Genomic DNA, 19,928 nt, shown 5'->3' with positions numbered 1-19,928 from the left:
CCCAGAAGCAACCTGACGGGGAATAAAGCACTGACATTGCGATAAAAGAAACGTAACCGTTCTTCCGATGACCGAGGACTACAACAAGAAAATTGAGGAACTGTTGGGTCCGGAAACCGTTGAATCGGCGATGGAATAACCTCTAAAGAAGCTCATTTCTCAACGTGAAGATATTGAAGAAAGGACTAAAAAAGAAGAGTAGAAATGTATGAACTATTAAATACAAATAGTTTTCTTTTTGCATCACCGGTAGCCGTAATTCAAGAACGAGATACAGTCAAGATCTTGAACATCTTGTTCATCTTTATGTTAATCTTAATCTCTTATAATAAGCGTCTTGTTTTTGATATTCTCTTGGTTCTCAGACAAGATAAGATCAACATATTCTTGATTCTTGCGGCAACCCTATTAAGTACTACCTGAACGATAAATCGATATATCGAAAACTTTATTGAAATCGTATAAAAGACAAATAATCTAGAGATAGGAATGCATTTAAATAAATTTCCTTTGGATTTTTAACAATTAAAGTGAATTAAATACGTTACCGAATACAATAATGTCCTTTGTGTTTAGAACAGTTTGAGTTGATCTTGTTTAACGAACTATTTTATTTACAAGTGGAAATTCCGCAGAATCCATTTACTTTGAGAAAGACAGTTTGTCTTACTTTACGAAACCAATTCCCTACCTAATGTAGACAATTCAGTACAAGTTCGATAGCATTCTATCTAGAAGTAAAAGACATAGGTATATATGTCTACAATACAGTCTAACAAAGGGAAGTAATTTAGTTGCATATTTTAAAGCGGTTTCGTTTTATCTTTAAAGATTAAAATAAAATACAAAGTCATCTAGACGTACCTTAATAGACATAAAAAAATCTCAAAACAGGAGCTAATTAGGTATATAGGTACCTTTTCTAAATGGTAGGCAAAATTATTTAGAAGCATATTTGTGGTTTATCTAAACGAAATTGATATAAAATATCATACTTATTCATATTCCCCTTACCGAGCGGCATGGTCTAGAGGTTGAGACCATTGCTTAGCGTTCGGGAGGACGCCGGATCGATTCCGGGTCCACCACCCACCCATTCCCACGATTCCTGAAAGCAGGCTGAAGAAGGTCTTCCGTCCTACCTTCCGGTGTAGTCCAGACGGACTGCCCGCCCACCAGCACTAGTGGCTGGTGGGAACGAAACATCAAAGGAAGACTAGAGATGTCCAACGTAGTTTGCGACATCGACTCCGAATTTGACTTCAGAAATGCTCCAGTACGTTAGAATTTTGAGGTATCCGAACCTCAGATCCAAAACTGACGTAATTATCAAAACTAACTTGTATGGTTATTGATTTCGATAATTCTAGTACGAACGCGGAGCATTATTTTGAATTTACATGAATGACTATAATGTACTTACAATATGAGTAGTAGGAATCAATAAATTTTTTGATGGAGACGCAGGAAGTAAAGATGAAAAATCGAATAAAACAAATCATATCATATTGTGACATTGATGGGTAACCAAATGAAGCGTAGCTTTGCACTATTTTCTATCGTATGTGGCGATAAGTCGTTTCTGTGGTACGAATTTCCATTATCGACAGGAGGGCGTACAGGTGGAAAAGATAAAAGCTGAAGGCCTAACGGTGTCAGTTAAATATTCATACGTTTATCGTATAGGTCCATCGCTGATGGCGGTCTCATAGCTGGACAGCCACGACCACGTAGTACATTTTAATTGAAATACTTCGGAAAGGTGCCACGTATCCCAGTTCTATAAATTGCAACAGTCCCAAGAGTAGCTCCGACCAGTGACCCGAATGAAACTAATGGATCCAGAACTCCATCATTCATTCTGTCCCTCTCTGCCCTTTTGATATACAACCCTTACACCAACCGCTTGACTCGAACTAACGGCGTGGTACTATTAGATCATTGTATCATCTGCTGTGATAATTTTCCAATATACAGAGCGTTCAGTTACGTAATGAGTTTTAATTTTAATTTTAATGCTTTTAGGATTTCAGAAAATTACAATCAAAAGTCAAAATATCCTTATTGTTATAAACATTTGTTGTTAAAAAGAAACTTTTAGAGACGGTAATCTATGATTTATAGGGTGAAAAAATCCTTTCTTATTTCGAATTTAAACTGAAAATCTTGAAAAAACACAAACAGCTGTTTCAAACTGATTCAAACCACTATTTAAAAGAAGTAAATTAGTATATTCGAATTCCGAAATTCGACATTAACTCAAACATGAATGGGTGCATTTAGGAGGCTCGAGTTAATGAATATTTTCTACGAAGAACAAAATAATGCCGAGTATTAGGAATAGATAATGAAATAGCAGGATGCTAGTTCATAGCGCAAATTGTAAAAATAAACATTTCGTTTCATAAACTAGATCCTTTTTTATTTTTAAATAAACAACCTGCTGGATCTTGTTTCTTCTCTGCACGTCTGATTAAAAAGTTACTAGCCAGATAGTCGTCCGAAAAACGCTAACGAAACTACAAACTTCAACTTTTCAAGGGCTCTCGTGTTTGTAAAGGTTGATTACCTACCAAAAGCAATTAGAGAATAAATAGAAACGAGGGCAAATAAAGTGATTGACGCAAATTACATTTTGCTACTAAAAGCCCAAATAGCGACGGCGGAAACCAATTTTGCCCTATCTAACAGGACATTTTTTTAACATCGGTATTAGGTACCGGTTGTTCCATACGGTCACAGTTCCACATTCCATGCAAAATTTATCTCAAACCATTTGTATCGCACATTTAGCGCACTCTACCCGTCGTAACTCACTGCATATCACACTAATTATGACCGACCTTTGCTAATCTACAGCTCTACTTTACACAGATGAAAGCTATCAATGATTTTAGTGGAAGTTCATATTTGTACTCGTGCAAGTTTAATCAACCCTACATTAGAATCAGTGTAAAATTGGAATGTAGCACAACAGCACATTAAAAATAAATAAGATTTAAGCTTTCGGAGGTGCATAGTTGATGCCAAAATATAAGTCTAACTGCAAATATGCAATTAAAAGTATTTAAAGACAAATTGCAAATATTTTTGATTTGTTATTTCAAACGTAAAGTACAAAATATATTTCCCTTTTGCATGTTAAATGCTACATGCAAAATACGTACTTTCAAAATACATTTTTCAATTAAATACTTTTTTGTAGTATTTTAAGAAAACGTTTGCATTTGCATTTGCTCATTTTTTAAATATTGGAGTTTTTCTAGACTAATAATAGTGGTGTTTGCACTATATCATCAGCTGCGAAGATTAAGTATGATTCATATTTTTCTGTTACAAATGATTGAGATATAGGTTTTCTATATTAATGTTATAGTTTCTTCAGTTTAGCAGCAAACATTTCTTCTATATGCTAATCTTACTTGCCTTTGTCACCGTTTTAATTGGAAAAAAGACACTGTTGTCAAAACAGTTTGCTTAACGTGAAAGACCAGAGCCAAAATATTCATCATCAATCATTTTGTATCAAAATATTTGCAACCCCTTTTTGTTTCCGATTACATATTCTAATAAGAGAAAGAAATTCATTCATTTAAGTGAAGCTTTTCGAATCGTTTTCTAAGAATTTTGAATTATATGCATTTATTAGCACCGCAATATGTTGTAATTTTCAGTTTTACACACCTGCCATATATCAATTCGATATTGTTTTGAGGGCTGTTTTGTCATAATTCATAGAATTTCGTAGTTCCTTGTTAAAGGAACGATAAGTGGTGATTTGGCAGGTGCTGATATCAATTTGAAACTTCAAAATTGACATGAACATTGAACCCGGAAAACAATATTGATCCAATATTTCAGATTATCCATTTCCAAGGAGTTTAGAATGTTTTGAGCATTCTTCAGTTAAAGAATTAGAAGGCATTCATGGAATGTCTCTTTGTCCCCTTTTTAAGCTTCTGATACCTTCAATAGCCAATTTGAATGAACTTTCATTCATCACTTTATAAAATGTTTGATCGGTGATACTAGCAAAAATTTTAAGGCAAAAATATATTTTGCATTTTACAAATAGAAAATACGTTGCTTTTTTCAGAAAAGTATTCAAATGCAAGATAAAAATAGGTATTCTTTATTTTGTATTTGTATTTGTATTTCAAATAAATCCAATCTCTGAATAACATAAAGAAACAAAAGCTTCAACATCGTATGAGACCTTTCTCAAGAGTACAACTGTACTAAACTAAGTTTTGGCTGTTACAGCTTAAATACGAGGGTGGATTGATAAGTTTCCGGCCTAACCAAGAGATGACGCCACTAGGCCTACCTTGAGGTGACATTCTATAGTACCATCCTTGGATAGCTTGTAGCTATAGTTTCAGCCCGATCTCCTTGCTAGTGTAGGTTTGACAGCACGCTGAACAAGACGCCTCTGTGGTTTTCGTAAAAATGGAAAAGCAGGAAAATCGTGCTGTCATCAAATACTTTTATTTGAAGGGGTTAACGCCGAAGGAAATTAAAAAAGAGATGGACTCAACACTGGGGACATCCTCCCCGTCATATTCAACCGTTAAGCAGTGGGTTTCCGAGTTTAAAAAGGGTCGTGTGAGCACCTCTGATGGGCCTCGCTCAGGACGCCCCGTTGAGGTCACAACTCCAGATATGATCGAAAAAATTCATCAAATAGTGCTGGGAGACCGCAGATTGAAAGTGCGTGAGATAGCTGAGACCTGTAAGATGTCATATGAACGTGTGCAACATATTTTGCACCAACATTTGCATATGGAAAAGCTCTGTGCAAGATGGGTGCCGCGTTTGCTAACAGTCGACCAAAAATTGATTCGAAAAAACATTTCTACCGCAAATTTGTCATTGTATAAGCGTAATCCAAGCGAATTTTTGCGTCGATTCGTAACCGTTGACGAAACGTGGGTCCACCACTACACTCCTGAAACCAAAGAACAGTCTAAACAGTGGATTGGACCAGGGGAACCAACTCCAAAGAAGGCAAAAACAATTTTTTCGGCGAACAAGGTTATGGCTACTGTTTTTTGGGATGCAAGAGGTATTATATACATTGATTACCTTGCAAAGGGTAATACTATCACTGGTCAATACTACGCAGACTTATTGCAACGTTTGAGCCACGAGGTGAAAATTAAACGACCTCATCTGGCGAAGAAAAAAATCTTGTTTCATCACGATAACGCACCAGCGCACACGTCAATCGTTGCGACGGCTAAAATCAACGATCTAAAGTTTGAATTGATGCCGCACCCTCCTTACTCTCCAGACCTAGCCCCGAGTGACTATTTTCTGTTCCCTAATCTCAAAAAATGGCTTGGCGGTAAGAGATTTGCGGACAATGAAGAAGTAATCGAAGCTGTAAATGGTTATTTTGAGGAGCTTGACGAATCAGTCTATAGAGATGGCATTAATAGACTGGAACACCGCTATGAGAAATGTATCAGCCTTGGAGGAGATTATGTTGAGAAATAAAAAAAAAAAATTTTTAAAAACCTTGTTTTTCTTGGTCAGGCCGGAAACTTATCAATCCACCCTCGTACATAAATGTTGGGATCCTCTAAACCTTAGAACTGTAAAGAAGACTGTAACTGTAAAAATGCAACAAATATTGCAGACTTGAAATTAAAATTTCAATTTGAATTTAACCTCATCTGAAAAGCAATTAATTTATTTTGAGTGATCTATCGACTTCATTTCTATTAAAGTTTTAGCTAACAGGAATCATTATCTGTTTTCAGATGGTCGGAGGCTCAGTTTGGCGCAGCTGTGCGTCACTGATGATTATTCAGGTTGCGACTCTGAACACAATCGTCCACCAGTGCCCACCTGAATGCATTTGTTTATCTCATGCTCAGGTAAATAAACAAATAATTTCGAAGGTTTTACATTGTGTTGACTTTTTCACATCCAAATTCAAAAATAACCTTTAAATGTACAGCTTATGTAAAAATAGTCATTAAAATCTTTTAAAATTGTACCTATATCCTAAGTATGTCTGATAATTTCTACAAATTAATGACCACCAGGTCATCATTTTGTTTGTCTTTATATGCTCTGCAAAATTTATTTATTTGACGGACAGCTTCGACATTCACAGACATTATTACTTACAAATAAATGGAATATTTTCACGCATAGTGAAAACGGGCGCTTCCCCAGCACCACCTGCCCGTTACCTATAGTGCCAACTAGAGATGGATAGGTCTGTTACCCGGTTTGGATCCGGTTTAGTATGATTTTGTCTCCTTGCAGACTTTAAAAAAAAAATAAAAGCTCGTTGCAACAGTTTCAATTTAACCCTCTCGTTTAAAATCCGTCAACCAAGAATTAAAATTTCATTGGTTGATTGTTTAAACAACTTGTTTAACGGGACTTGATGTGGCGTGGGATGTTGTTGAGGGTGATATTTAATAGAAAGCCCGCCAGAACGAAGACATGAACCGTTAAACGTGGTTTTTCCGGTACACGGTTATCCGGTACCTGGGAAATTCACAATCCGGTGCATCTCTAGTGTCAACCTCCTTCAGTTATAGTTATTAATTTTCATAATACTAATTTTTCGTAGATTACAGAGTAAACCATTGTCAAGTCAACTTAATTATATACGTACTTGAGGGTCCCATTTTACACAAAAACATGTCTGAAAGTAAGAGTCCTATTTTAATTTTTAACAGTGTTATTCGAGACTGAAGATCACTATTAGGAACTGAGGGACATTAAGATTAGTCATTTTGACGGAATATTCTCATTATAAGAATATTGAGAATTTGGATTCTTGTCAAGGGAGGTATTACAGTTATTCACCCCATTTTCATGTACAACACAACCCATACAACTTCCAACGTAAAAATGATATTGTTCTATTTGATATATTGATAATCATCAAATGCTTTTTGAACACTTTGTATCAACTCATCAATTGTATTTGACTCTGCTTTCGATTTCCATACCATTCGTTAACTTGACAATTGTTTCGTCACTTTGTGGCTCCTTCAAAAGTTATAGAATTGTAAGTAATTGCAATAATTTAAAAGTACATATACTAGACACGCTGTCGTAATAAGACGAATCAACTCAAACCGTAATCTACCCTAATTAACAGTTCCGATTATCGCTTTCGACGTGTAACCTGTTCAGTTTAAGAAAAGATCACCAAAATCTCTGCAGTCGTTGTTTTTGGATGTTTATTTTATTAAAGAATATTTTTAACTTTCAGTTAAAAGAAAATAATAATTCAGTTAATTAAATAAAAATTGAGTGATCATTATAAAATGCAAGTATCAATTATGCCTACGGTAATCGTAACAAAATTGAAAATACCTGTGTTAAGAGGCATATATTATATATTTCCCATAAATTTTATGATACCAGATAGTCAAAACTTACAGTAATGAAATTTGACTCAGTTTAGTTAGTAAGAATAACGATTCAATCTTTATTTTAGTTAGAATCATTATTCATGAATAACCTCGAAGGTAGTTAGTAAACCATTCCGTGAGAAAAGGTCCAGACCTCAGTTATCAAGAGCATGAAAACAATGCTCAGAAAAACACGTGCTGCAAACTGAAAACTATTATTAAACGAGAACTGTAACGAAAGGGTAGGAACAACTTTCCCTGCTTCCGGATGACAATACACATCAACGTCAACTTCCCGACTTTAATAGACAACGTTTACTTAAGACATAAACCCGGAACTGATGAGATAGCTTTTTTACTAAGCTGTTGCCACTACTTCATTTGCATTCCAACGATTTCTTACGACAACGATATGGAAACAGTGCGCGACGCGATGCGTTAAGAGGACTAGCGATTCCCCATTTATTTCTCGTTCGCAAATGTACGTAAACATTTAACAAAATTACGCGCCAGCCAACGTAGTCATTCAATTGATTAAGACCAGAAGGAAACGTAGAGAAACAAACATCATTCAAACGTACGTCAAACAAATAAATAAGTATTCAGAAAACGTAAAAGAGAAAAATTTTATTATATTACAAACCTTATTAGTAAATGTTCCCAAAGTTTTGCGAAGCAATTGTCAGGGGAACCTTTAAGCTTTTAAATATTTGTTAGAATACATTTTTCGAATATGTTGTCATCAAATCTCTCTTCGTACCTTCTCGATTCACACCTTAATTAAATATGGCTTTTTTCGCCAATCTTATTCTCGTTTCTTACCCTGAAGATAAACTGCACCTAATGAATTCTGATTTTCCACCCTGTGTTATATTAGCATGCTGTTTAATCGAATGATAAATTTACAAATAAAGACATTCCTTGGTTAAAATATGGTTAGGTTATAATCACAAGGTTAGTGTTATGGTACGAAACGAGCATAAATTGCAAGATCAGTAGATACAACCAAACAAATAATTATTACACAAAATATTAATCACCCATGAAGTAGTACATTTCGTTTCGAAACCCCGAAACTAACTGTATAAATAAATCAGAATTAAAACCCATTTTTTGTTCAGTGTATAATTCAACTTTCAGTCAGTATTTTACAACTAAAATGACCAGTATAAAGATACAAACGAGTTTAAATCGTGTTGTGCAAGAAAAAATTATGTAATTTTGTGAATATTTTCATGCATAAACGAAAGCTCCAATTCAATAGCAAACATATTCATTTTGGGAATTAAAGTTTGAAAGTTTGCGATAGATTTATGTTTCTTCTTAAAGTCAAGTTTGGCTTATTTTTAGCAATTGTGTGGCGTTTTTATCCAAACGGTAAATAAATCCTTAAATCCTTACTACAAATATGTATCTTTACAAAATTTTTAATAGAATCACCACTATTGCGAATGTGTAACTTTTAAAGAGCAGAATTGCGTCTAGCAATTACTGTAAAATAAAACAGATATTGTGTTTAGATCATCAGTGTCAATAACTACAATAGTTCATCTGTATCTGCACGGATCAATCCAAAAAGCACAACTGTATATTGAACTAACTTGTAATATAGAAAATTTCCAAGAATTGTACGTCGTTTTAAAGGCAGTGGGCAGTCAATTACGGTGTACAATTCGGTTTATTTTCTCATTGCAATATAAGGTAGTACGAAAGAAAGAATTCATGCCATATATGGGTATATGTCGTTGAATAGTCCAGTTAACGGAGAAGAAAAACATCGATTTTGTAAGAAATCTTAACAGAAAACCATGTATTATTTTGACCTATTTCCAACTCCCAACCATTGTTGCATTGTTTTTTTTTGTTAAATTAAAATGTAAATTAAAGGAGCAGTCTCTTTGACATTATATATGTTATATTATAGGAATAAACACACCTACCTACAATTTGAGGTCATGATTGACTCGCTCGGATCGATAATAACGGAGGAAATCGAGAAAAACTGGAAAATTCATCTTTTTCTTTTTTAATTCATATCTCTGTTGTAATTGGATTAGTTACATTACAACTTAATTTATATTTATCTTATATTATGTACGAAAACCATTTATTGCTGTCGAATTTAATTATTAGTTTTTCGACAATAGCAATTTGAAGGTTTTCGTGCCTTCCTCTTTCAGCGAGTTCCCATATTCTCTCGTGCGATTTTAATTTTGTAAACAGATTTTGAAAGTAAAAGTGCCAATCTACAAAGTAGCATCTCGATTTTTCGTTTAGAAGCGTCGAAATAAGTGAAAAATGCTATCAAACATTATCCCAAAAAGTTTGTACGTATATTACGTACATATCTTTTTCCTGTACTGTCGTGGACTCACCCTCCACTGGGCTACTTTCACAAAGTGGGAAGAAGTAAAAAACAAAAAGCGAATACGGGTCCAATCAAAAAAAGCTGTAGGGAAATGTTACTCCGAATGCCAAAGCATGTGACCATGCAGAAATTGTTTTGATTTTGTTATCTAAAATTGATCTTAGGAATCGATTAATCACAAAATTTAATTTTGCGTTGAGAAATTTATGTAATTTTTTTATTTTAACGAAAAGATTTTTATAAAATAATTCGAAGTGGTCTGTATTTTGTCGAAACTGCCAGACGCGGATCGCGATTTCGATCTTTTTGGATCTCATCAGCGCGTCGCAGGCAGCTCCGAAAAATACGTAATCTTAAAATGTAAAATACGTAATCCTAAAATGTAGCATCGTGCTACAGATGGCGTTTACTGCGCCATTTGTAGTATTTTCTAAAACGCACTGTTAAGACAGCAGGTAAAAGTTGGTCTGTGTTCTGTCGGAGCTGCCTGCGACGCGCTGATGAGATCCAAAAAGATCGAAATCGCGATCCGCGTCTGGCAGTTTCGACAGAATACAGACCACTTCGAATTATTTTATTCGATTAAGCTAACGTGCCTATCACGTTGAGGTTGGCTACGCCGGGATTCGTTTTCAGCAAGTAGATATCCACACAAGTGGACCTTGTTGGAGCATACGTAATCCTAAAATGTAGCATCGTGCTACAGATGGCGTTTACTGCGCCATTTGTAGTATTTTCTAAAACGCACTGTTAAGACAGCAGGTAAAAGTTGGTCTGTGTTCTGTCGGAGCTGCCTGCGACGCGCTGATGAGATCCAAAAAGATCGAAATCGCGATCCGCGTCTGGCAGTTTCGACAGAATACAGACCACTTCGAATTATTTTATTCGATTAAGCTAACGTGCCTATCACGTTGAGGTTGGCTACGCCGGGATTCGTTTTCAGCAAGTAGATATCCACACAAGTGGACCTTGTTGGAGCATACGTAATCCTAAATTGTGGCATCGTGCTACAGATGGCGTTTACTGCGCCATTTGTAGTATTTTCGAAAAGATTTTTCTTCAAAGCTAAGTTCAGTTGTGAATTTACATTTCCTCGTTGCAGTAAAATATTTTTCTATCGCTTGTGTTTTTTTTTTTATTCATAAAAGCGTTTAAACAATTTTTTCGATGGGATCCATATTGTTCGGTATCCAGAGTTACCTTTTAAACAAACCTCTTTTTTCTATTTTTGAACATTCTGTCACCGACAATTTTGTAGCTATTAAAATAGGAAACAAGCTTTATTTGAAAAATTTCTCGATTAAACATAAATAGTTTGGCTACAATGAGCATATTTCGTACTTTTTGGGCTGCGTAGCACATTCCACTTTCAAAACAGTTTTATCTTCAATTGTTATTTTGTTTTACCATTCTTTTTACCCCTACCGTCCAAGATAGCATAACACCCCTAAGTTTTTGTTTCAGTTTGGTAGTTGCCAAAATTTTCCGTGTTATAAAAATCCGCCTATTCTCTCATCTTCATTTAATATCAAGAAGACAATTGATCCATACAGAAATTGGGGCCTTACTTTTTCAAGTTTCTGTTTTAGTAACCAAAATTGAAAACGTAATAACGCCATCACTACCTTCTTCCCGATTTCTTATTTCCAGAAATTTGACTTCATAACTGTGCAGCGTATGCTGCAGTCTACATTATTTCGCTTCATATTCGAAATCGGAGCAAAACACAAAAGTTTTATTAACAAACGGGCTGCATATACGCTAACGAAAAGTACTAAGCGAGTTTTCTTTTTCTTTTCCTCTCTCTCTCTGTACAAACACATTCGTTCTTTCTGACCTCATTATCTCACGCCGTATTCCCTTTATGCAGAACGCAGTACAACGCGGCGAATTGGTTCATTCGATTCGATCTTTTCTAGTTTACTCGCTAATTGTAAACATATAATGATCAAACAGAATACCGCAATGTGGCGACATCTACCAATCCAATTAAAAAAAGGAAGCAAGGGAAAATTGGGCAGAACACATTTCAATAGTTACTGCAAAGCAAATTGATATAGTTGGGACAATCAAAACTGGCATGATCCGCAACAAATTATCTGTGAGAATGAACATATCTTCTTTCTTATTTCGGCTTAGGATTGTAGTCATTTGCTGCATTTTAAGCATGCCCTTGTCATGTTACGAAATGCTTCATGAGTAAAACAAACAGTGTGAAAAGAGATAACCGAATAACAGTAAATAGTGCAGCAGTTATAACTGCCTGGTTGGAATTATATCTTTAGAAAAGCATCTTTGCTTTCCTGAATTCCTTAGAATATTGAACTTTCTTTAAAGTTCGATGCTGGCAAGATGCTCAATTTTGCTTATCTGCATCTCTTTTCGTTACACATCAATTAGTGTAGGATAGTCCTTTTTCTTTATTAGCGTTCGCTGCAATTCCTACCTGACATCTCTTTTACATGCTTACAATATTCCCTACAACGTCTGTCGTGAGTAAAAGTAGGCATTCTGTCAGCAACCACTCCAGTCTAGTTAGTAAATTGCAAGAAGAAAGTAAATGCGACGGTTTTATTGCCGACTATGCCAATTTTGCATTTTCCAACTAAACTTTAAATTAATTTTAACAATTGAGAATAAAACAAAAAGCCTACTTTAAAAATATCATCAAACAGGATATCTCAATATTCCGTAGACATTAGAGCAACCACAGATTCCTGGAATTTATCTGCAGATGTATAAAAGTATCTACTTTCTAGCGTACACATTAATTTTCCTAGAATGCGACAAGGGTGAAAATTATCCTAAGACACAATTGTTTGGAACATCTTTGGAAAGTTCAATTAGTACTTCAGTGATTTTTCTTTGAAAATGTACCTACTTACATATCTTAAATTAGTTTTCTATCCGTTATTGGAAAATATATCTGTAACAGTTTTGAAAAAGCAAATAGTTTCCTCTGGCAATGATTTAAAAAGTATAATTTTCGGAAGTAACTCGAAGACGCTTCGAGAGATTTGAAATAAGTTTGCTGTATAAAATAGGTACCTAAACTCCGAGCCATCTAAAGTGGCGGCTCATGCAATAAAACTGCCAATAATAGATCGCCTTTGCTCATGCCTAAATGTAATTACAACTCTACGACACCATTCAAATGAAACTCGTTTTATATTCTGTTATGTACCTGTTCCTCCAAAGCTCAAAATAGTTTGAATACTTTCAGAATTCTAACGAATTATTCAAGTATTCAAACGAATTCCACTATTTTATTGAAACATGGGAGATGCGTAGGTAGTACCACATTTTTGTTGAATTACAGATGCAAGGATAAACTCAGGAAGAGTTATTGTCCTTTAACATTATCAATAAATAAAATTCGGGACGTCCTCCTTATTTCTACGGATATTAGCCATTGGACAAAATAAACTTAGAATCTTCTACAAGTTTTATTACTTCAGCTGCCACTTTAAATGGCTCACAATTTATACGCTTTTCAATTTTATTAAAATACACCAGCCGCAAGCCAGAGCAAAAAGTACCCCACCCTTAAATTTCTTTTCGTCTTTTCGTCTAAGATACAAAAAAGTAAGTAAAGTACCTTTCAAAAAAAAACTGACCAGATGAATAAACTAGCCCTAAAAATAAATTTCGATTAATTTTTTTTAAGAACAGAAAAAGTTTTCATTTCTGCCGTATTTGATTGATAAATCATATTAAAAATTATTATTTCCTTCCCCTTCTTCCCCCCTTCCTTGTAAAAACTTCTACGCATTCGTTTTTATTCAAATCGTAAAAAGCGCCTTAGTTATTAAAAAAAAATTACTTTTTGAAAACTGCTACACTTTTGTTGTTTGTAAGATACAAAATGGATTATGATTTACCTTCGTATTAAACTTAAGACGACATATGTACAGGTATTTCAGAATTTCATGACTTTTTTGCATTCATATTGTACGTTACGAAAACATTGACGCTACTGTCAACCATGTGCCCCGTTATATAATTCAAACATATAACCAAAAACACCCTGTAAACAATGACGGTAAATATGTTTAGGTGGTGAAAATTTTTAAAACACTGTACAGCCCAAGGCAAGAAGTAGATGAGTTTCTTTTAACTTTTAATTTGGTTTTGCGTGCCTATCACTTAATATACGAAAAACTATAGTTGCCAATGTAAATATCAGTACATACATGTAGTGTCCGACCGAAAGTTCGGTTTCGGTTTCGGTCGAGTTTCGGTAAAAAAACGAGTTTCGGTTTAGTTTCGGTTTCGGCGGCAAACCTGCCGAAAGTACGACCGAAACCGAAACTCCGTTCGGGAGTTCTCGCGCTCTGTTCGGTCATGTTCGGCGCGTTAAATTCCATCCAAGCGAACAACAACAAAAGTAATTTTATGTTTAATATTATATAAAAAAAAGCATGAATAATCTTCAATAGAAAAATGAGTCTAGTCTACTATACTTACTCAAATAAACATCTTACCTATTTTAAGTATTTTTAAGGCGCAATTAAAGTATTTCCTTAAATGAAGGGTTGTTATGTTGATTTTGATTTGATTATCAATAAGTAAAAATGTCAAAGACTGCAGAGCTATGTGATTTAAAGATAAAAAAATAAAACTGACTGATTATAATAACGTTTTCTTTATTTTTCTCTCAAAACATGATCCTTATTAGGAAGTTTCGGTTTCGGTTTCGGTTTCAGTCGTAAAAACCAGTTTCGGTCGGACACTACATACATGACGATGATTATATCTTGAAATAAGGTCTTGTAAAAATATTCAATTTGTACTTTAAGCAACCAACGTTGACGTTATGCTCATACTTCAAGCAAGTTTTGTACTTGCTTTCAGTACGAATTCATTGTTTTCAATTCAATTATATTTAATTGTCATAAAACGAATTAAAATGACCTTTTCTTACACCTTTATCCACCCGAAACGTGAACAGTATGGAATATGTCAAGTGAACCATTTCGTTTCCTGTTCCAGATGCAAATTTTTTACCAACTTATATTTTCCACTTATATTTATGTCTGTATGTAAGGCAAGTCGTGAAAAGTTTATAAGGCCTCCGAGAATTGCAGTTTCCTTTATTTCTCTCCCTCTCGAACGTGCCCGTAATTTTCATTGCCTTTAAGATTGCTTTAATGCTGTATTCATTTTATATTAGACGAAAGTCTCAATAGACAGGAAGGTGGATTAATACAGGTACCTATAACGTAGCTGAATTATGGTACGACAAATTAGTACATAGAAAACAGCAACATTTGCTTGCATACTAACACCACCCTATAAATTCACAAGCTAATTCTTGGATAAAACTACGGTAATGTAACATTAGTATAGATACAACTAAATAATATGTACTACAAACTAAATGTTCATGGTATCTAAACAACCATACAAGGAATGTGCAAGGCCTTACGTAACCACACAACTAACGTTAATGACTAATTAGTGGTTAGTACATTAGGGCTTCTTTGTATACACTCTCTACCTTGACATATATCCAACTTTTTGGCTAGTGTACGTCTATAAACCAATCAATCAGCGCTTCTTCTATATACTTTATTTACAAGTATTTTTTCGAACTGATGACTTGAGATGTGCAATTAAGTAATGAGACTAATGTTTCTGAATATTTTTAATCGAATAAAATTACAATTCAATATTGTCTGATAAATTTTCAATCTTGGGAAAGAGAAAGAATCACAAGGGGTCAAGTCAGGTGACTAAAAGGTATGAAGACTGAGAAACCACAACACCAACCTCTGTGACTAAAGATTTGAAGGCTGAGAAACCACAACACCAATCTCTACTGGCCAGAAATCCGTTTGTTGAAATTGCTATATAATAAGGCGCATTGGTGTGAGGCAAGATTCAAGTGTTCTTAAGCTTTAAAGTCTTTAAAAAGCCTCTCGGTAAAAATGAATGACTTGTTTTTGAAACATAAACCCTTTGTGGACGATTCCTTAAGTCATCAAAGAAGAAAATTAGTATGTTTTGATCATTGACTTGTTTACTGCTTTTTTGGATTTTGAAGACGCTGGAGTGGCGTTGTTTTCAAGATTATTTTCAATCGAATCCAAAAAGTCAAAGTATTGTCCTTCCTGATGTCTTTTTGCTTATGCGAAAGATTCATTTGAACCATTTTCAAACAGATCTCGAGTTTATTGGTCAAATTTCGACTCTGTCAATTTCAGCGGTTTTTGCAGTTGAAGAAGATCTTCTGCTGTGTAATTCATCTTCCATCAACTCTCTTCTTCCTGAGAATATCTTAAACCATCGAAAAAACCTGGGCTTTTAACAAAACGTTGCCTGTGTAGGTTTGCTAATGTTTTTCAAAAGTTTCTTTAATTTATCGTACATTTATATTACTGAAGGAAAAGCATTAAAATCATATTGATTCTGACCAATAAAATCCAACAACAATTGCGCTCCGCAAAATATCCCAGAGAACATCTCACAGCACTGGGAACATACCGTATCCCATGCAGTTGCGGGCAATTCTATGTAGGTACCACAAAACGTCATGAACGTCACTGCAGCTTCGACAGCCCGACAAATCCGCAGTGACAGAACCGCAGAACGTGTCATGCAAGGAGGACATGTTATCCGCTTTGAGAACAAAGACATCTTGGATACGCTGCGGAATTACCATATGCAAGACTATTTCGAAATCGAAATACAGAAGCACTCCAACAACTTCAACAAAAGAAGAGAATCCTTTCTTTTTAATTACACCTGTTTATCGGACTTGAGCGATGCCACTACCAAGCAACAGTTTATACCATTGCTTAACATTCTAGAAGAAACCGGGGTAATTCCGAAACTGGCTGACTAGGTCCAAGGTTTTCTGAGCTTTCCATGGATCACTTGTTTCTCAGAAAATGATTCACTTTTTTCGGTCTTCGTTTCGTCCATTTCATTCTCTCATCTGCATTTGCACCACATGTAGATCAGAGGGATCAGCCGCTCACCACCAATAGATGGTGGTAATAAAACACTTAAAAATCGTTTTTTCAAATGTCGAAGGACTTACGCCCTCGTAATGATGTTCTCTGAAGATGCCAACCACAATAGTTTGCGAAATATCGAGTTAAAAACTCATCTGAAGTTTATTTAAGTTTATGCATATTATTATTAAACTTAGATATTAGGCCTCATTCACTGCAGAAACATTAATTAAATCCAAATCAGTTTATGATTGGTACAAGACATACATTTTTTAATTTTTTTAGTTTCTGCCATCCAATTTATCGATAAGCAGGAGCACTTATTTGCTCAGTAAATATATACATTTTGAATTGAAGTAATAGAATGTTCCCAATCTGTTTCAAAGCACCTAGACGAAGCACTATTCAATCAAATGATACAACTTCTCTCTCGTTTTCTATCACCGTTCTGAAATTGCACAATTTATCTTCAATTGTACAATATCTGTTGTTTAACATTGCAATTCTATTTATAGAAAAGTTGCAGCTGTGACTTTAAGCAACTTACGTGGAATACCACTTTTAGAGATGTAAAACTACAATACTTTAACCGTATTCTTTCCTTTTTTGAAATTTATAATTGAAAAATTTTTGGATGCTTTATAAAATAACAATTTTCAAAATAAATCGTTAACAACGCCTTCCTTATGTATATGTTAGGCCCGAAGACCGAAAACGCTCAGTGGCCGGAAAAAACGGCCACATCGCGTTTTGGTTGCGTTCGAACGCACAGAACGCGTTTTGGCTGTTTTTAAATGCTCGCAACGCGTTCTGGTAACTGTTAAACAGCCGGAACGTGTTTTGTCAATTGTTGAACGCTCACAACGTGTTCTTAATTTTTTAAACCTCCTTTATGATCACATAATTCATTGTCATATAGAGTCATCGGTACGTGCATTGTTATAAAATCGCCGAAAAGATCATAGAAAATACAAATGATCATAAATGTACTGTACTGGAATGATTATAAAGGAAAGTTGTACATTTTTAGTACCTTCAGTTTATAACAATAGCTAATAACCGTTCACCTATTGTTTAGGTAAGTTGACAAAATCTTAAAATTACAAAAGGTTATTAAAATTTCATTCATTCACATATTATTTGCTCGGCAATATAAGTGTTCAGTGTAACTTTCTTCCTAGAACTGAAAAACAATTATAAGAAATTTAATATTGTTGAAATGATTCGGCGAGAAAAACCGAACCCATCTTTGGTATCCAATTATAATTGTCAATAATTGAATTGTTTCCTAAAAACTGAAAAATTGATTGAAATTAATTTGTTTTATAAGTATAATAAATCTCATTGTACGGAGGTAGAAAGCGGCAAATAATACAAGTCGAACATTAGCAACGCGTTGTGAGCGTTTAACAATTCATAAAACGCGTTTCGGCTGTTTAACAGTTACCAGAACGAGTTGCGAGCGTTTAAAAACAGCCAAAACGCGTTCTGTGCGTTCGAAGGCAGCCAGAACGCGATGTGGCCGTTTTTTCCGGCCACTGAGCGTTGTCGGTCTTCGGGTCTAACATATACAACATACACATAAATACACTATCAGCCATCATTTTCGGCAATGATTTTATATAATAAATTCTGCCATTAAATGAATTAATTATAAGAGAAATTGCTTACTTCTTCCTGAACTTCATTCAGCTACTCTTACAACAGTTAATTAAACAATCACTATTCAGGAAGAATATAGGTTGTTACCAGGATAAACTCATGTCGTGTCCGGGTTTGTTATTTTCCGACAGTATTAATATCAGTATCTTTCTTGAAGAATGTTTTATAAATTAAAAAAGTATGTAATTATTAATATCGTATTCTGTCGACGTTATTTTCTACTTTACTTTTTTACAACATACTTTTATGTATTAATACGACAGTTTACATTTTGCTGGATTTGGAAGTATTTTTGTCTTTTTACAAATTACGTAATGAACAAACTGAACCGTAAAACACTCTTATAAGCATATTTAAATTACATTGCAATACTTGATTTATAAATAATATTGGTAAATATAAAAAAGACACGACAATATTAAGACTACTTTCAATGCATACGAGTCACTTCAAAATGAACCGTTGTGGTTGATAACTTGGAAAAACGTTGAGGAAATTTTCCGACACGTTCTTGATTACCTCAACAACTGAATTTAAGGAAGTGTGATGGGTTTCTTACGATAAGCATACCCAAAAAGTAATAACCGTTTATCCAAAAAGGTCATTTTGCAACGTCTTGTAGCCAGTAAGCCAATAAATAAATGCTAATTCAACATAATAAAATAGCAAATTTTACATGAGTATAAAGCATGTCCGTTGTTGGTTGGCAGGTGCTGTGCAACTCCGGTGGATTGTCCGAGATCCCGCTTAAGCTCCTGCCGCCGACCGTAGAACAACTGTCCTTCAAGAGGAATCACTTCGCTGTCATACGAAGCGACGCCTTCGCAGGCCTGCGAATGCTCAAAAAGTTGTCGCTGGATGGCAATAACATTTCCGTCATAAAGCCTTTCGCGTTCCGAGGACTACCGCGGCTTAAGGAGCTTTCCATACAGCACTCACCCCTGCCCACCCTAGCCCAGTTTGCCTTCGCAGGTCCGTATCTCATAATTATTTTAATCTCTACAGAGGGTTATAATGATAGTTCAAATGAACCATTTTAAAGTCAAGTAGCTCATTGGTTTTTAATAGTATCTCACATCAAATGATCTAAATCCATTAAAACAATACTATCTTTAATGTGTAATTGTAATGTGACGCCAAAGTACAAACCCAATTACTTGAAAAAGCTAGACAGTTTGTCAAAAAAAGTAAATCCACTGACATAAAGGTTTATGACTAAGAAGCTGACTGCGTCAGCCCCATCAATTATACATGAAAAATCGATTTAGTATTATTTACTCCAGTGGTTTCCAACCTTTTTGTACCTGCGCCCCCCTTTAAAAAAAAAATTGTTGCGCCCCCTTAATTTTTCTAACAATTACAACATTATAAAAATTTAATGCGATGGTTGAGCTTGCTTTTCAGCGCAAATTTTCTCAAACCGTGGTGTCATTGAAGAAATCGCGGTTCTCAGTTCCTTTTCAGCTACTGTAGAAAAACCAGTTTCACATAGGTAAGATGTTACAAATGGCAATAAAATTTCTAAAGCTTTGTTTAAGTAGGAAAATCGTCGTC

At 34.8% G+C, this 19,928-nt stretch overlaps 1 protein-coding gene across 1 annotated transcript in view; it reads left to right on the top strand.

Moving 5' to 3' along the window:
• The window catches only part of LOC108744914 (leucine-rich repeat and immunoglobulin-like domain-containing nogo receptor-interacting protein 1), a 146,810-nt gene that overhangs the window by 98,163 nt on the left and 28,719 nt on the right, over positions 1 to 19,928 (top strand). The window contains exons 2-3 of the mRNA XM_018480917.1: positions 5,766 to 5,882; positions 19,085 to 19,346. Of these exons, the coding sequence (XP_018336419.1) occupies positions 5,766 to 5,882; positions 19,085 to 19,346 (379 nt within the window). The remainder of the gene's footprint in view (positions 1 to 5,765; positions 5,883 to 19,084; positions 19,347 to 19,928) is intronic.

The sequence above is a fragment of the Agrilus planipennis genome, unplaced genomic scaffold, assembly GCF_000699045.2.
Source record: "Agrilus planipennis isolate EAB-ADULT unplaced genomic scaffold, Apla_2.0 scaffold2, whole genome shotgun sequence".
In the NCBI taxonomy this organism is placed as follows: domain Eukaryota; kingdom Metazoa; phylum Arthropoda; class Insecta; order Coleoptera; family Buprestidae; genus Agrilus; species Agrilus planipennis.
Note: the sequence above shows the minus strand (reverse complement) of the source record. Positions and strands in the feature narration are given on the sequence as shown.